The following is an 18,786-nucleotide window of genomic DNA, read 5'->3' as shown; positions in this document are numbered from 1 at the left end:
GTACTTGGACTTGGTTATTGCTATGGTACCTTCAGATCCAGAGAAGAGGCCAGGACAAGCCTGCCATCATTTCTCTCCCATCCTGTTGCGAAGTGTGGAGGACTGATTTTTGCTGATATCCTTCTTATCCACCCTGGCCCTATGCTTCCTGCCCAGTCTGTTTCATGCTTCTGTACCTTTGCTCAAACTAGAACCCCAGTCCCAAAGGCCCTTTCTCCCCCTTTCTTCCTCCTCCGTTTGGAGGCCCTCACCTCCTGAAGAGCTCCTATTCATCCTTCAAAACCCCATTCAGAAATCAGGTTCTCAGGGAAGCCAGCCTGGACATGCTGAATCCCCCATCCCCACCCCCAGATGAGACACTGATACCTTAGCACCCCATGCCATTATTTCCTGCCTTCTCTCCCAAGGATCATGCCCTTGGGAGATGTATATGTAGGCAGCTCTGCCTGACACACACCCAGCAGAGGGTCTGGCACGGATATGGTGCTCAGTGAGCATTGATGACAGGATCTGGCTCCCAGGGTCTGGGTGCTTGGGAGAGACCTGGTGCCTCAGGAGGTAGATTTGCACCTGGCAGGGTCCCCTCCCACATAGGCACCTGTGGACTGGAAGACGCCGGGGTTGCAGAGGCAGTATCGGGAGGCGAAGGTCTCCATCATGCGGTCGATCTTCTGGGCCTCACCTGGCAGCCGGAAGCTCCACAGGAATTGTCTGGGGACAGGGAACAGAGCCATGGGCAGTGGAGGTGGAGGGCTCTCGGAGGGGAGCAAGAGGGCCCCCCATTCCTCCCCTTCAATAAACTGCTCTGCCTCTCTCATGCTTAGTCTTTTTATCTTGTAAATGGGAGACTCTGCACTTGACATCTAGACTCATGGGAAGGGTCAGTGGAATTTGTGCTGTGAGCACCAAGTCTGCAGGAGGGAGCCAAGAAATGCCTTTTCTTCTACAATACAGGAGCTTAGTGGACACTCTTCTCTGCCCATCTGTGGCCCAGATTTGTGGCCCAGTCCACTCCAGCCCATGAGGGGACCAATGCAGATTCTCAGATTCTAAGGCCCCTCTCCACCTGGCCACTGGGCCCTGGGATCCGTGGGACCCGGGGGAGGTTGTCTTTCCTTGGCTGAGCTTCCTTTTCTTGGAACTGAATGATATCCACATCTTCCAACTGGATTCACCAAGGTCAAGGGCCATGCCTGCTCCTCTCACATCTCCCACTGAGCCTTGAACACTGGGACTGTGTTTACTGAGCCAGGGCCTGCTTAGTAAAGGCTTGTTAAATGAGTGAGAAAATGAACAAATGAATAAATGAACGAATGAATTTTGGAGACTCCCAACCTACCCCTCTCCTTTAAAAAGCGTGAGAGTTGGAGGGAAGGCCACATTGCTTAGATAGTGGTGACTTTTTCCTTCTCTCCCTTGCAAACTCCTAATCATCTGTCAAAACCCAGATCAAATGCCCCTACTCAGGAGATGATTTTCCAGACTTCATCTGCAGCAGCAAGACTTACTAAGCCCTTACTATGGATCAGTTCTAAGCATTTTCTTACTTAGTTCTCACCACCCTATGAGGTTGGTACTGTTATTAACCCCATTTTACAGATAAAGAAACTGAGGCACAGAGAGGGTTTTTTTGGGTTTTTTTTTGGTGACTTTCCCCAGGGGTGAGTAGCAGATATAGGATATGAACTGTGCAGTCTAGCTCCAGAGTTTGTGTTCCTTACCCATATATATTAATGCCTCCCATCATTGTAAAAATGAGTAGCAAAAATAATATCCTAATTAGAAAATAATAAGTAATAATAAATGTAGTACACACTAAGCTATATTAATTAAATAAAATAAGCACTAATTTAAAAAGCAGTGGGAATAGCAGTCATAATAATAGTAATAGTGATTAAAATGATTAAATATTATTATAATAATGATGTAATATAGTAATTAGTAGTAGCAGTAGTAGTAGTAGTAGTAACAAGCCAGGTGCTGATACAGGCAGTCCATGCCTGTTATCTCATCTAACCTCAGCTCTCTTTGGGGATACTGTCATCAATTACTTCTATTTATTTATTAAAAACCATTTTTTGGCCACACTGCACAGCTTGCAGGATCTTAGTTCCCTGACCAGGGATTGAACTCAAGCCCTCAGCAGTGAAAGAACTGAGTCTGAACCACTGGATCCCCAGGGAATTCCCTCATTAATTAATTCCTGATGCTTTGTTTGTGCTGTTAGCCATGTGGATGATGGTGCCCCCAACACCCCTCCAGCCCCTTGGGAGTCAGGCCCCTGCCTCCTGGACCACTCACCTGAGGGCCTGGACGAGGTTGAGGTTAGCAAACTCATGGCAATCTACAAAGGCCTGGAGGACCTGCAGGTTGATGGGGTCTCTGGAGAGGAGACAGAAGGGAGGGTGGGACACATTTGAGCATCTGTACCCCCTTCTAGAGCGGGTTGAGGTGGGGGAGGCCGAGGAGGGGAGAGACATCCTCCTTCTGAATCCAGCCACCCTCTGGTCTGCTCACATGTCTGACCTGCATCACCATCCTCCCACCGCTATCTGCACACCCATGTCCTCCCACTCACAGCAGACACCCCCCCGCCCCACTCTCCTGGCTTACCAGCACTGACCTCAGTCAGGAGGGGGGCTCTGGCTTCGGAGTGGCCTGTCCTGAGTCACTTCCTGTCTGGGTGACCCCTCACAAACCACCAGACCTCCCCAAGCCCCAGTATTCTCATCTGTAAAATGGAGAGAACCATGTCCACCCCCACTTCCTCTGTCTTCTCAGATCTGAAATCAGAAAGCCCTGCCCTTCTTGCCAGCTGCATTCCCAACTTGCTTAGGAGAAGGAGAGTGTTCTCTGAGGTGCCTGGGAGAGGGGGTGCTGGCTTGCTGGCCCAGCTCCACACCTGTCCCCTACAGTCTGTGCCCTCCCCCAGCAGCCAGAGGGATCCCCTCAGAGTACCCCTCGGCCCAGGGCCCTCTCAGGTGTCCCCGCCTGTCGCCGACTACTTCCTCCCACGCTCCATCCCTCTGCCCCTGTCTCACTGGCTCGTTGGTCCTTCAGCAGGCTTCTGCCCCAGGGCCTTTTCATGTTCTATTCCCTCGACCCGAAATGCTATTCCCCTAGAGCCACACTGCTTACCTCCTCTAAATTTCACCTTCTCTGTGAGACCCTTTGTGTCCACACTATTTAAAGTCACAGCCTTTGAAGCACAGTTCCCAGAACTTTCTCATCTCCCTTTCTTGATTTGTTTGTATTCCAAAGAACTTTTAATTTTTTCTAACTTATTTTACATATTTTGGTACCTGTCTTCCCCATTAGAATGTACCTTCCCTGATGGCAGAAGTTTTTTTTCTTTTTAGTTGAAGTATAGTTGATTTATAACTGTGTTATTTTCAGGTGTACAGCAAAATGATTTGTATGTATATATATATATTCTTTATTTTCAATTCTTTTTCACTGTAGTTTACTACAAGATATTGAATATAGTTCTCTGTGCCACATAGTAATTCTTTGTTGTTAATCTGCTATGTATTGTATTGCATCTGTTAATCCCATTCTCCCAATTTATCCCCACTCCCTGCCCCGCAGTTTTGTCTTCTTCACTGGTATAAATCCAGGGCTTAGAGCACTGCCTGGTGCACCTTGTAAACCTAGTAAAGATAGCCTTAAGTCTTGTCTGACTCTTGGGATCCCGTGAACTGTAGCCCGCCAGGCTCCTCCATCCATGGGATTCTCCAGGCAAGAATACTGGAGTGAGTTGCCGTTTTCTTCTCCAGGGGAACTTCCTGACCCAGGAACTGAACCCAGGTCTCCCACATTGCAGGCAGATGCTTTACCAACTGAGCTATGCAGGAAGCACAGTAGATATTAAAAATATCTACTTGTTTTCTAAATGAGTGAAGGAAGGAATGAAGGCAGACATGCTTTGGTTCAAGGTCTGGAAGGAGAGTGATGACTTAACCTGCTCAAGCCTCAGGAGTTACGACTTTCCTAAATGCTTCATTCCTTAGTTACCTGCACACACAACCCACCCCTCACACATACCTGTGCACAGCTGCACATCCTCATTCCCTGCCTTCCTAAGGCCCCACCCTCCTTACCTCTCCCCCAAGTAGGTGCCGATGGCTGTCTTGTTGAGGCCCTCACCCTTGTACAAGAACTGGGCGATGTCCTGGGCGTCGGGGGTCAGCAGCTTGTGCTCAATGAGATACTGGATGCCCTGGAGGTGGTACACAGAGCCTGTAAGCAGCCCCCACCCAGCAGCTGGCCTGGGAAGGGGGAGAGAGGGAGCACCTGTGGCCAGAGCCCTGGGGCCTGGAATTCTAGCACTGGCACAGCTTGTTCTGGGAATTTGTGACCCTCCTTAATTGAAGTTGCCTTTTTAAGGTGATGAGCTCCCCATCAGCAGAGGTATGCAAACAGACATGGGTTCCTGCCATGAACCAGGTTCATGCCAGCTGCTCCCCCAGGTCCCCCTCAGTCTGCCACTCTCTGATCATATGCTTTGATGATTCAATGAATTTATAATTTTAAGATTGAATGATTCAGCTATTCCTTTTGTCCCCTTAATATTTGTATTATTTTAAAATAGTGTTTCATTTTTTTCTCATGAGTAATCTATGTCCATTGTATAAAAATTAGAAAAAAAACCCAGCTCAATCAAAAGGAGAGGAAATTGCTACGGCTTGGAGGTAGACACTTTTCGCCGGTAGTGCCTTTCCTCCCCTTTCTGCATGAAAATGGGAGTGTGCCTTGCCCCGCTTTTCAGATGTGACAATATCAAAACATCTCACCTCACAACCCAGGCACTCAAAGTCTGTCATTCTAATTTTAGGAGTTGGAGGGGTTGGGCTCCGGTTTTCTGTGATGATGCCTTTGCATCCCTGTTCCTTTTGGAGAAGAGGCTGCTTGGAAGAGTGGGGATAGACTGTGGAAGGCTCTGTGTGACAGGCAGATGGCCCCGGGGCCCCTCAGAGGCCCCCTCCCTGAGGGGCACTTAGGCAGGAATGTGAGTGTCTGTGTGTGTGTGTGGTCTGTGTGGTCCATGTGGATGGGAGCAGGGGTCCATTTCTGTGTCTGGGAACACAGGAGATCTGTGATGCAGAAGAGACAGCCTTCTAAACCAGAGCAGTAAATTTCCAGGGACCCCGTGGCTGCCCTGACCGCACTTCCGTGTGTCAGCTGTGGCTTCCTCCTGTCTCGGTTCCTGCAGGAAAGGAGCCCAGCTACCACTTAGGTGGGCGAGGGGTGGGGGCTGGGGTTCCTCTGAGGCCAGTGGGGGTGGGGGTTAGACCATAGCTGAGATCTGAGCAGTCAGGGCTCTATGCCAGCGTCTCAGGACAGGCTGCCTAAGCTGAGCAACTAAAAGACCCTTCTGGAGACTGAGCCCCAGAGTCCAAAGGCCCGACCAACCAAAGTCCTACTCACAGAGTGGGAGACAGGGGCCTAAAGTCACGGGACCCCAAGTTCATAGACATCACAGAGCCCCCATCATCCTCCTGGCTCCCACCTCAGGCCCTGGGGCTACTTGGCTGTGGGGTGGCGGAGCCCCCAGCCCTAATGGCATGGGGCACTGGACAAGATGCTGAGCCCAGCGGGGCCTCAGTTTCCTCCTCTGGAAAGTAGGTAATTGTGTCGGTTGAGGGGAAGAAGGGGACACTGTGGAGGTGCCCAGCATGCAGCTCCCTTGGCCCCCCAACCCGAGCCCCCGCACCGCTCACCTTCATGGGGTCCATGTTGAATTTCTTGCGTCCAATGCACAGCTCTTTCTCCCTCTGGGCCATGCGGCTGTAGATGGAAAGACATCAGGCTGGACACCCCTGGACCCCAGGGCACCCCTCCAATCCCCAAGGACGCTTTCCTTGGCTAGAGCCAGTATTCCTTAAGGACCTCCAAGTGGGGTCAGAGTCACCTGGGAGAATGTGAGAAATGCAGGGTCTGGACCCCTTCCTGAGCCAGGAAACCCAATTTCCAATGGGCTCAGCACCAGCATTTTAACCAGCTCTGAAGCTGTGACCTCGGGAGCCAGAGATGCTCCCAGGGAGAGGATTTAGAAGGGCTTGGAGTGGAAGCAACATAACAAGGAGGCTGGTGGGTAGGGTGGGGGAGGGTGAGGAGAGCATAAGATCTGGAGCCAGACTCCTGGTGCAAATTCCACTCAGGTGCAAATTCCTGAAGTGACTCAGGGGGAGTCACTTCATCTCTCTGGGACTCAGTTTCCTCTTCTGTAAAATGGGGGGTGACTCCACCTCCAACACTCCAATCATTGTTGAGAGGTTAAAGCATTGAAAACAATGGGTGGTAGGAGCTGTGTAAATATTATGTTATTGTCTTTGTTGGGGCTGGAGCAGGGGATCTAGAGACATGGGGGCCGTGCACGTGTGTGTGTGTGTGTGTGTGTAACAGTGTGTGTGCGCATCAGTGTGCGTGCATGTGTGCGTGTGTGTGTCCTGCTTGGAAGGTGGAGATTAGAGGCATCAGAGAACTGAGGCTGGCAGGGGCAGGGTGGGGATCTTCTGAGACACCAAACGTAGGAGTCAGTGCCCTGGGGCCCTAGGGGTTATGTATGGACCAAACTTCTCATTGCACAAGTAGGGAACTGAAGCCCAGAGAAGGGAGAGGACCAACCGCAGGTTTCAGAGCCAGAGGGCATCTTCCCACAGAAGGGGCGGAGTGGATGACACTCATGAGTGGGGTGGGGTGGACCAGCTTTGGCCTGACCACAGGCATGGCTTTTGTTCCCATAAGGCCTTTGGCTTCCTAGTCCTCATCCTTGGGGCTGAATTTTCCTTCTCCCTGACCTTTCCCAGGATACTCCTGGCCAGTGATTGGTCAGGGGTGGGGTCAGGTGGGCTGGGAGAGACTTAGGGTGGAGGAGGCAGGAGAACGGGGATTGGTACTGAAGAGAGGGGGCAGTCTGGAAGCAAGGACCAGACCAGACCAGAGGATGGACCGTCAGAGCTGCCGTGTTCCTATTTCACCCTGAAGCCTCCCATCTGGGGGTCTGATCCCCGATTTCACCAGAGCCTGGGCTCATTCACTCTCACTCCTGACATGTGATATCCTCGAGAAACCACTGTGGCAGCTTCCCTGGGTCCCCGGCCGGCCCCTCACCTCTCCTCTGCTGTCTCGAAGCAGTCGATTTGTGCAAACACATCTGCGATCTCATCCTTCAGCTTCTGTGGAGTGGCAGGGGTGTTACAAAGAGGGAGAGTCAGGGGGTGGAGGCCAGGACAAAATGGGCTTCATAGCCCTCTCCACACAACACAACCACTCCCTCCCTGGGCATGACTCCCAGACCTCTGTCTTGAGCTGTCACTAAGGGTCCCTCCCCAGGAAGATCCCTTTTCCAGATGTCTCTTATATCTAATTCTCCCTGGGCTCCTGTCTCAGGGTGAGGGAGTCCCCAGTCTACACTCTATTTCCAGTCTTCCCATCTCTTGCCTCTGCCGCTGTAAGGTGTCCTGCCCTGAGTCAAACCTTCCCCACAAGCCCTCCTCCACCCAGCTGCCATTTTTCTGAAGCACAGCTTGGTGCTGGCCCTTCTTCTGCTCAAACTCTGTCCATGGCTCCCTACTACCTCCGCATCAAGAAGGACAAATTCCTGCCCTGTGATCAGGGCCCAATTCCTCTCTGATTTCCCTCCTTCCATCCATTTGCCCCACCCTAGGCTCTGTGGCCACTACAAGCCAGATTCTCTGGGTGCACCATGGTACAAAACAGCCTAGGCTCTCTTCTCGGGGACTTTGCAATTCCAGTGGAATTTACAGAAGAGGACACTGAGGCCCAGAGAGGTGAGATCATGTGTCCAACATGTCTCCAGGAGACCCCCTAACTCTGCCAACAACCACCACTGGGTAGATGGGGAGGGGTGGCAGCTTGTCCAGCATCCCTCTGCAGGGCAGCAGCATGCGCACCTGGCAAGAGCCCCTGAAGGCACCCCAGCCCTCCCTCTCCTCCACCAAGACCTTGGAAGGGGGCGGGTGATTCCTAGGGCTTTGTCCTGGGACCTAGGGGCAGCGTAGAACCTAGAGCTTTTAAGCCCACTCAGCTCCTGTCCATGTGATCTTGGCCCAGTCACTGAGTGAATTCTCAACAAATAAAATGGGGGGTGGGTTCATGCAAAATTATTAATTGAACACCTACTATGCTCTGACCATTGGGCTGGGGATGCAGTGGTGGGAAACAGACCCAGGCTCCCCTTACATGGAGCTCACGGTCCAGTGGGGTTGGGATCTTGGGACAATTGAAATGACCACACAGAACATGGTCAGAGCAGTGGTCTAGAAAGAGCCTGTCAGGTGGTAGGTACTTGCTGTGGGAATGATCCTGTGCCTTTGGCTTTCTCTGGAATCCTAGGTATATGCGTGGTGGGGTGGAAGGTGGGGTTCCAGCAACTACAGCCAGGGTGGACAGGGTGGTCCCTAAGAGGAGAGACATTTGAGCCAAGAATGAACTAGAAGGAGGAGCTCTAAGGAGGGCTTGGAGAGTCTCAGGCAGAGGGAACTGTGAGTGCAAAGGCCCAGGGGCAGGACCGAGCTGCGTGGCTCATTCCAGGAGCAGAAGCGGAGCCTGTCTCAGAAGGTTTCTGGGAATCAGATGAGCTAACGTCTGAGAGCTGATGAGGTGGCAAAGTGCTAGGCAGATATTGGCGTTGTCTTGACTAAATGGTCTACATGTTAGGAGGGTGGAAGTTGAGGCCCAGGGTGGGGATGAGACCAGATGGAGGCCATGAAGGTGGGGTTCTGCACATAGTAGGTGCTTAATTAATTGCTCCCTTTCTCTGCCTTGCTCTCGTGGCTCTCTCTAGGCCCTGGAAGTGAGCCAGGAGTGGGGAGTCCCCTTGGGAATTCTGTCCTTCCCACTCCTAAGGGCCAAGGCCAAGGCTCCGAGTGGGCAGGAATCTACGCCTGCTCTTGGTCCTGGCTGGCTCAGGAGCGAGTAAGAGTGTTTGCTCATGTGTGGGTGCGGTTCGAGGGCATGAACACGAGTGTGGACAAAAGCGTGTGTATTGTGAGCTGAGTGTGAGCACACCTGGATATCCTCCAGAAGCTGCTTCCGGTGCCATTTGATCTGCTGCAGCTCCTCCGCCTCCCCGCTACTCAGCTCCCCTGGGTCTGGAGAGAGAAGAATTGGTGGTTCCCTGGCTCTTTCCCAGCCCTCCCCTCCATCCCTCAGCTCCATCCTTAGCCACCTGGCTATCTCTCATTTCCCCAGGGCTCTCCTCCCTCCAGAAACCCATGACTTGCTTGCCCTCTTCACTCAGGCCATGGCTGAGATGCCACCTCCTCCACGAGGCCTTCCCTGACTGCTCTGTCTAAAGCAGTTCTTGCCCCACCCTCGCCTTCCACCAGGTTTTTGTTTCTTTTGCCCTTCTGGGTACAGACTCGCTCAGCCATCTGTTTACTTGCATCATTTGTGTTCTACTCATTCCACTCAACCCCATGAGAACAGGCGCTTCAATAATTTTGCTATTGCTATATCCTCAGCACCAAGTAAGGGGCTTCCTAGGTGGCACTAGTGACAAAGAATCCACTTGCCATTGCAGGAGACATACATTCAATCCTTGATCTGGGAAGATCTCACATGCCACGGAACAACTAGGTCTGTGTGTCACAACTATTGAGCCTGTACCCTTCCACAATAAGAGACGTCACCGCGGTGAGGAGCCTGAGCCCCACCGCTAGAGAGCAGCCCCGCTCACCACAACCAGTGAAAAGCCTGCACAGCAACCAAGGCTCAGCGGAGCCAAAAAATAAATACATTAAAAAAATAAAAGGAAAGAGTCCACCAGCCAATGCAGGAGATGAGGTTTCGATTCCCAGGTTGGAAAGATCCCTTGGAGGAGGAAATGACACCCTACTCCAGTCCTGCCTGGAACATTCCACAGGCAGAGGAATCTGGTGGGCTACAGTCCATTGGGCCGCAAAACATTGGACATGACTGAGCACACACACACACAGCACCTAGAAAGAGGCTGACATAGCAAGTACTCAGTGCCATACTTGCCAGAGGCATTCATCCTTCGCTGTAACTTTATTTCTTCATTGGATCATGTATCTCTCATCTATTCATATATTTGTGTGACCAGGAAGTGGCAATCATTTTCCCTGACATCCTGTTGGCCACCTGTTGTCACATGGCCACAGCTACCTTCAAGAGAGGCGAGGTAATGAGCCTTTAGTAGGGTGGCCCTGATATCCTTACTATAAAGATGAGGAAACTGGATTTGGGGGGACATTTCAGTCAAGCTCAGAGAGGTGAGGTGGGCTGGCCAGGGTTCCAAAGGGGCAAGTTGCTGCCAGGGTGGGACTTGGGTTGGGATGACTACAATTCACCTGGAAATGAACGAAAGGAGACGCGAGTGTGCCAGTGTCCTGTGCGAGGCACTGTGACCGTTTCCCCACCTGGGTCAGCTGACCCATCGCTATTCACCCTGCTGTGCTTCCTGTCCCATAACACTCTCCTGGTCAAAATCTCCATGGAATCTTGATTCCTTAGAGGAGAAAGTTCTCGTCTTGGTCCTGGGGCCTCCACAGTCTCCCAGGCCTCTCCAGCCAGCCTTGTTCCCCACCATTCTCAACAAGAGCCCACCAGTGCAGCCTGCCCTCAAATGGCCTAACAGTCTTACTTTCCCACCTTGGCCTCTATAGCTCCTCCACCCTAGGATGCCTCTTCTCGTCTGCTCATCCAAATTCTCTCGACTCTCAAGGCTTCGCTTCAGGAAGCGCCTGATCACATTTCTTAAAGGTTTTGCAAATACAGACATGATCTCTTCCAAATAAAAGCAGAGAGACTATCAAGGGGTCCCTTTCCCTACGTCCTTCTGCTGTCGACTGAGCAGCTGTCTTGGACTTTGAGATGTCAGCTGGGTATTAAGATGGCAGGGCATCGGGCTAGAAGGAGTCTGGGCTCCAGGCATCCATATGGAGAAGAGTCATTTTTCAATGAGAGAGATAAGTTTTGAGGATGTCTCACTCTCTGTTATTCTGAGCCTTTTTGTTACATCAGCCAAACATGAAACAACTAATACAGTGTTCTTGTCTCTGAAACATGAACCATAACCTAGAGGGTGGTCGTCAGGATTAAAAATGCTGACTTTTGCCAAACACTCTGTGAGTATGTGACATATGGTAAGGGCACAACACACATATGATGGGTGCCACGTTGTGCCTCCTAGCTCTCCCTTGCAGGACCAAGGCACCCACCCGCTCAGTGGCGGCTGTGGGCGTGTGTAACCTGCTGAGGACTCACAGCTGAGTCTGTCCTCAGAAATTACCTCAGCCCAAGTGGAGCTGCCTCACCCAAGGATACACTGCTCCCACTGGGCAGGCACTATATAAAAAGTCAAGGCCCCTTGCCTGGTTTGTGGACCAAGCCAGTTTTTAGACCCAAGCCCTATTGACTGAAGGAGAGGCCAAGCCCAGAGAAGGAAGGCTTCTGCAACATTGTATCAAGTATATATGGTAATGACCCCCTCATCAAGCAGCCAAGATGGGTCTGTCTGACCCACCAAGTGATAAAGTCAAGTGAGCCCAACAGCAATCCTTAGAGACAGAAGGATCCAGGAAGCCCCAGGGACAGATGACCCAGACCCCCATGTCACCCACTGCTGTTACACCAGGTCCTTCAGCTCATAGTATGTCTTCACAGATGGGTCCCTTGTGACCTGATGACAAAGGAGAAAAACGCTGCACTTTGTTCTGGGATGGATGGCTCAGGGTTTGGTTACAAGTAAAACTGAATAGCTACTGAACTACAACCCTGCTCAAGGTGTTCCGGAAGGACAATGGCGAGAAGTCCTTCCAGTAGGCAGAGCTTTGGGAAAGGCATTTATTTCATGTGGAAAGAGAAGCAGTGTGAAGTGAGAATATACTTGCATTCATGAGTAGAAGAAGGTGCCTTGACTGGTCAGAAAGAAAGAAGACTGAGAACAAAAAGGCCTGGGGAAGAGGCAAGTGGGTGGCCCTATGGCAGTGTGCAGAGTGTGAAGATTTTTGTAAACACACTGATGTTCCCCAGGAAACAGCCACCACAGAAGAGTCACTAAATCACCAGGCAGAGAGAATGACTCAACCAGTTGACATCAGCCAGTCTCTGCTTGGCTAGCCCAATGCTGCATGGTACATGATGAAGCAGCCATGTGACCTCTTTGGAGGCTCTGTGGGGATCCACTCATCCTGGGTCCCCAAGCTACTGCCACTTTTCCACATCAGACCTGCCAGCAACAGAGACCCACTGTTTTTCGACAAGAGCAGCCAGCAACTTGGCAGCAAATCTATTACATTGGATCCCTCATTCTGCTTATGGTGGCTTTTCCTGCCCACAGAGCCTGGGCCAGCACCACTATCCAGGGGCTCAATCTGCTGACCCAGAATACAGCAAAACATCCCACTGGACTAAGGCGCCCTCTTTACACTGAAGAAGGCGTGGGAGGAGCATGCGGCCTAAGGACTCAATGGTGCTCTCACGCATTTTACCACTGGAAGATGCTGGCCTGATGGAGTGACAGAGCAGCCTGTTGAAGATGCAGCTGAGCTGTCAGTTGCAGGTGTTAAACTGCTCGGATGGGGCACCATCCTTGAAGATGTACTACACACCTTAAATCAACGACCATTAGATGGTGCTTTGTTCCCAGGAGGTAATCTACTGGGATTCAGGAACCAGGAGTGGTACCATCCTTCTAGTGACCCACTTGGGAGTTTTCCTTTCTCTCCCTGCAACTATGAGGTCTAGAGATCCTGGTTTCCAAGTGGGAGTGAAGTGGAGGTGAGGGGAGGTAGCACTTATACCAAGGGACAAAGTAAGCGTCTCATTAACCTCTAAATGGATCTTTCTCAGTTTAAGACACTGAGACTCAGACAGGTGAAGTGACTTGCTCTGAGTCACACAGCCAGGAAGTGGCAGTGCTGGCATCAGAACCCTGGTTTTCCCACACCTAAGCCTCCATCCCAGGAGAGGTAGATTCTGCATGCCTTTGGAAACATGCAGGGATGGACAGAGTGAGGGGCCATCTTCACGGGGACTGGAGCAGGGCCATAGCAGGGGAGGCGGTGCTAGAGACTGGGACCTGGAACTCCTCTGTCAGGAGTGGAGGGAGGCTGAATTCCACAGTGGAAAAACCCAGTCACTTCTAGTTGACTTTGGAGTGAAAGATCAAACTTTTGTGTTTGTTTGCTTTTCATTGTTTTCCCGTTGGCAGGGGTTTATCCTGAAGGCCCGTTTCTCGCCCAGGGTATACCTGCTGGTGGAGGCCAAGTAAATTCCCGACTGGCTGCTTGTTGGATAGAAGCCAGGTAGGAATTCCATGTTTCTGCGGATGCTCCCCAAGGTAGATGGTCAAGGATGAGCCAAGGAGATCCCATATCTGGGGCCCAGGCTGACGTCTCCTCTCTTCCTGTGGGGTCTCATTATTACCCCCTCTCCTTCTGGGTCAAGGAATCACACCCATACCCTCAGCTCCAACTCTTTGCCCTGAGCTTCAGACCCTTCCACCCCTCTTGTGTCCTGACCATCAGCTCGTTTGTCACTGCAACTGAAGCAGAACTCCTAGAATGTCCCCTCAACCTGGCCTTCTTCCTGAGTTCTGAAGCTGTGGGAATGGCCCCTCAGATACCCTGGCCAGAACCCCAGGAGGCACCTTGACACATACCTCACTCTCAGCCTTGTGTCTCCTTCATCACCAAGCCCTGTTTATCTTCTTTCTGTTTCCACAGCCTCCATCCTCACCCAGACCTTGGGCTACTCTCTCCAGATAACTCAGAGCCTCCTGAAGCCTCCCTGCCTCCACTCTGTCCCTCCCATCCAGTCTCCCATGATGTCCCCATTGTCCAGTGGCTAAGACTCCGCACTCCCAATGCAGGGGGCCCAGGTTTGATCCCTGGTTAGGGAACTAGATCCCATATGCTGCAATGAAGCGTTCGCATGCTGCAGCTGAACATCCCTCATGCAGCAACTAATATCTGGCATAGCCAAACAATCAAAATTACAAAGAAGACCCCAAGTTTTACCTGGCCGATGCTCATCTCACACTGCACCCACCCCTGCCCTTGGCCTGAGGGCCTCCTGGCTGCTCTTTCCCTCCACAGGCCTTTGCACATTCTGTTCCTTGGGTCAGGAATGCCCTTCCTTCTCCTCCCTGCCTAGCAGTTCCTACTCATTCTCTCCATATCGTCTGGGGCCCTCCTGTGCTCCATCTGTGCACCACCAACCCCCTCTATCCCTGCAGCAAATCTGGGATCTTGCTCTATGAACAAGCCAAGCTGCTGGCAAAGGAAAGACATGCTGGTTGAGCACCTACTGTGTTGCAGGCCCTGGGCACTCCAGGCTCTTGCCATCCACTATCTTGTTTGATCCTGACCCCGACTCTGGAGTCAGGTATTTCTAAATCTCATTCTATAGATGAGGCACCAGGGGCTCAGAGAGGTAAAGTGACGTGCCCAAGGGGACACAGCTGGAAGGTGGCAGAGTTGTGGCTCACACCCTGGCCCATCTGGGGCTCTGAGGCCACAGCTTTGATACCCATCTTGACACCCATCTTCTGCAGCCAGGCATCTCTGTACAGATCGTCAAAACCCCCACAAGATGCTAAGTGTGGATCTTCTACCCAGAACTGCTGACCACCAAGGAGGATGAAGACAAGGTGCAGGGTGATGTCCACAGTCTGAGCCCCCTTCTCTTTTGGGGTAAAAAAATAAAACGAGGCCAACATCATAGAGCTGGGGAAAGTGCTATTTTTTTCTACCTGGGAGAGTGGAATGACAAGGGGGTAGTGAGAGGTTATTTATTAAAAATTTTTTTCTTTTAAGGCTCAATTTTATTTTAATGATTTAAACTTTTTGGCCACGTGGCCAAAAAGTGGGATCTCAGTTCCCCAACCAGGGATCGAACCCGTGCTTCCTGCTTTGGAAGTGCAGAGTCTTAACTACTGGACCGCCAGGAAGTCCTGCCTTTTTATTCATGTAGCTCCTTTCATGGTTTGGCAGGTGTGTTCCTGAACCCTCTCAGGCCACTGTCCCCTTCTGTCAGGTCCTGACCCAAACAGCTGGCAGCTGGCCAAGTACATCTAACCCTCCTCCAACCCCGAAACAGTGCTGACCACCCCGAACCTGCTGCTCTCCTCACATGGTGGACAGGGGCCTTCCGACCCTTCACCTGTTTGCTTAAAACTGGGGATTTCTCCCCATTTCAGAGCTGAGGGCACTGAGGTTCAGAGAGGGTGACCAGGGCACAGCCTGAGAGGGGTCACTGCTGATTCCAATTCAAGTGATGATGAAGTTTCAGGCACTGGTGCGGCTCGTGGGAGATGGATTTTTAACAATAATAAAAATAGTGATAATAATGATAAAAAATACAAGAATATTAAAATATTAGTAACAACTGCCGCTGCCATGAGATCTGTTTACTCCTCACTGGGCTGTAAATCCACACCTCTAGAAGGCCGCCTTCGCCAACGACTCCCCCTCATCAAGCTGGGCTGTTCACCCTACCCCTGCCCCACCTCTTGCGCCCCAGGCCCAGGCCGGCTGAGTGTGCCCAGGTGCCGCCCCAGCCAGCTCCCCAGCTCCTCTCTACTTCCCCTTTGTCCTTCCTCTTTCCCAGCATATTTTTAGAAATCTGCTCATAGCCCCACTTCCAGGACAGCTGGACCAGCTTCCCCTTTCTAGGGCAGGAGGGGGTGCGATCCAGGGGCCTTGAAGGCAGAGGCTCCTCAGAATCCAGCAAGGGGATCTGGGGTGGGGGGCGGCCAACTAGCTACACTCGCCCCAGCCCCCCAGGCCCTGTGCGCCCATCGCATCGTGTGGCTTCCTCCCCCAGCCCAGCTGCCTCTATTTTTAACCTGCAGTCTTGCTGCACCAGCCCCACGGCTGCCTTTGGTCACACCGGGGCTTTGTTGCCCAGACCGCTCAGCATTTCAGCAGACCCGGGGGAGGAGACCTGCGGGTATCAGACACCCACAGCTGGAGGTAGGGAGGCAGCCCCTTCACCACCATCCCGTCCATTGTACAAGTGAGGAAACTGAAACCCACAGAAGGAAGAGGCCCATTGTGACCACTGGCAGGTTGGTGCAGAGGTGGGACCTGAATCAGGTCGCTTTCCTAGGTCTTGCTGGGATGACGGTGCCCACTTAGAAATGACACACCTGAGCTCAGAGAGGGAAAGTCACCACGTTGTGAAGGAGCTCCAATAAAGACCCAGTTTGGATAGCAGAGAAATGACCTTCCTTCCCTTCATTTTCTCCAGGAAGTCCTCCCAGATCTCCCTTGCCCTGGGTGGAAAGTGTCTCCCTCCCAGGCTGCAGGTCTGTGCCCCTCTGCACATCTGCCCTGGGTCACTGTCCTGCAGGATTTTTTCTTCCCCTGCCCCACATCCCAGACCAGCAGCTCCCTCAGGGCTGGGCTTGTGGCCTGGTCATTGCTGTCTCCAGCATCACACAGCCCAGGACCTGCACACCAGAGGACTGCTTATTGTATGAATGAATGAATAGGCGAACTGATCAATGGAATCCTCAGATCTCCCAAGAGACTGCCTGCAGTGACTCCGCTGGATCCCTGTCCTCCCGGGACCAGCCTGAAGCAGAGACTCACCCCTTGGCCTCCCTGGGAGGCCCCACCCCTCCCGCACCTCCCCCACAGCCCAGGCTAAACTGGGGCTCTCGCTCCTCTCAGATCTTGTCCCTATTCTGCCACTTATTGGCTGCCTGACTTTGGGCAATTCCATCCTGTCCTCCAGTTCACCTCTGTGAGCTTCAGTCTCCTGAGGACAACCTCCTTGCATGGTGGGGACAAACCATCCTAAAGATTTTTGTATCTGAAGACCCCAAGAATAATGGTGCAAAGACAGGTAGTTGGGGGGCGGGAATTACTTCACTGTCTTCTGTCACCCTTGCTGAGTGACCTTGAGCCTGGCACTGCTCCTCCTGGGGCTCCTCTTGCCCCCCTAGTTGCCACCTGGCCCCAAAAGCCCCCAGGAGAAGCACAGCGGTTGTGGTGAGAGTGCTGAACAGGCAGCCAGGGGGTGTGGAGTCACCTCAGCAAGACTGTGTCCCTCCTTTTGTTCCATTTGTAAATGAGGGCTTCCCAGGTGGCTCAGGGGTAAAGAACCGCCTGCCAATGCAGGAGACTCAGGAGACATGGGTTCAATCCCTGGGTTGGAAGATCCCCTGGAGGAGGAAATGGTAGCCCACTCCAGTATTCTTGCCTGGGAAAATCCCATTGACAGAGAGGAGCCTGGCGGACTACAGTCCATGGGGTCACAAAAGACTCAGACATGACTTAGCAACTGAGCACACAAGTAAATGAGGGCGGTTGAAACAGATCAGTGGTTCTCTAACTGTGTTCCCCAGAACCCTTGGGGCAAGGGGAGTCCCAGTGGGTGGGGTCAGAATGCTCTGTCTTAGGTTTTGTTTGAAGAAAGGGTTCTGTTGCTAACAGGGTTCATGTCATCTGGACCTGGGGAAATGGACAGCTCCAGGCAGCCTATGTCTTCTGGAGTTCCAGGCCATGCTGGAACATTCTGAGATGCAGGGCACAGAGGCTTAGTCCCAGTCCTTTCTGCATCACAGATACACAACACAACACAGCCTGGTCCTGCTCTCATCCCAGCTGCCCAGCCTCCTTGCCTGCTTACCAGGCAGACTCTCAGCCACAGCCCCTGCTGCTCATCCCCTGCCAGTCCCTTCCCTGGCAAAGCTGGTGTCCTTAGCCTCCCCAAAGGCCATCGTCACCCACCAGAGGCCAAACGGGCTGCAGGGTTATTATGTCACCCAGACAGTTATCCTCCTCAGCAACATCATCATCTTCAGCACAAACCACCTTTCTCAATCCCACCTCAGGGCCTTTGCACTGACGATTCCTTTGCCTGGAAAGTTCTTTTCCCAGAAACCCACATGGATCACTCCTTTCTCTGCTACAAGTCTCTGCTCAAACAGTGCCTCCTCTTGAGGCCTTCTTGGCCACTCTCTCCCATCTTCCTTATCTCACTTTACTGTTCTTCATCCTGCTTCTCACCATCTGATAGCACATTTATATATTTACTGTCTGTCTCCTTCTCTGGAGTGTAAGCTCATTAGGGCAGGGGCCATGCCTGCTTTGTTTGCTGGACTCCCAGTACTTACAACACAGCTTGGCACCTAGCCTGAGCTCATCAACGTCTGTCGCCTGTTTCTGCATGTCCCACCTGTGTTATATCTATTTATACATGCTGCTTCCTGTGAGGCAGGCACTATTACCCCCATTCTACAGAATAGGAAACTGAGGCCCAGACAGGTCAGCCCAGGTGCTTACCTGGGTGGCACAAGTCCATTCTGAAGCCCCCGGGGGAGAGTGGCCTGCACTCCTGCAGCCCGCTGACCCCGCTGCCACTCGGGCTGCTCAGGCAGGGATGTGTCACCTCAGACACACCAGGCCCCTTCCCGTTTGCTCCGCCCAGCACAGCCTGGGGAGGAAGTCCTGTCTTGCTGGGGTCTAGTGCGCAGGCTCTTGACGTAGTAGCACTTCCTAAAACCAGCGGAGTTTGAGTGGTGGGGATTCTTTGCATTTCGAGTGTAGGCAAGGGAGGAATAGAGGCAAAGGGAGACAGAAAGAGGGATGAGAGGGTGGGTAAAAAGAGAAAGACAGTGACACAGAGAAACACACACAGACGAAGATGATTACTGGAGAACAGAACCTCCCTGCCTATAAACTTAGGGGCCATTCAGGGGGTTTCCCTGGTGGTCCAGTGGCTAAGATTCCACACTCCCAATGCAGGGGGCCCGGGTTCAATCCCTGGCCAGGGAACTAGATCCCA

The 18,786-nt window shown here is 52.3% G+C and overlaps 1 protein-coding gene and 1 long non-coding RNA gene across 2 annotated transcripts in view; one reads left to right on the top strand and one right to left on the bottom strand.

Moving 5' to 3' along the window:
• CYTH4 (cytohesin 4) overlaps positions 1-18,413 on the bottom strand; it is a 35,864-nt gene extending 17,451 nt beyond the window's left edge. Inside the window, exons 1-7 of the mRNA XM_061417395.1 lie at positions 18,285-18,413; positions 9,034-9,116; positions 7,114-7,178; positions 5,721-5,787; positions 4,101-4,219; positions 2,302-2,382; positions 599-711 (exon numbers count right to left, since the gene is read on the bottom strand). Coding sequence (XP_061273379.1) covers positions 599-711; positions 2,302-2,382; positions 4,101-4,219; positions 5,721-5,787; positions 7,114-7,178; positions 9,034-9,116; positions 18,285-18,303 — 547 coding nt within the window. The 5' untranslated portion in view covers positions 18,304-18,413. The remainder of the gene's footprint in view (positions 1-598; positions 712-2,301; positions 2,383-4,100; positions 4,220-5,720; positions 5,788-7,113; positions 7,179-9,033; positions 9,117-18,284) is intronic.
• On the top strand, positions 10,749-16,661 carry LOC133247935 (uncharacterized). The gene is made up of 2 exons (XR_009736567.1): positions 10,749-12,640; positions 13,202-16,661. It is a non-coding gene; the product is annotated as an uncharacterized LOC133247935 (long non-coding RNA).
• Positions 18,414-18,786: the final 373 nt, after the last annotated feature.

Source organism: Bos javanicus, chromosome 5 (genome assembly GCF_032452875.1).
Source record: "Bos javanicus breed banteng chromosome 5, ARS-OSU_banteng_1.0, whole genome shotgun sequence".
NCBI lineage: Eukaryota > Metazoa > Chordata > Mammalia > Artiodactyla > Bovidae > Bos > Bos javanicus.
This window is presented reverse-complemented; position numbering and strand designations above follow the sequence as displayed.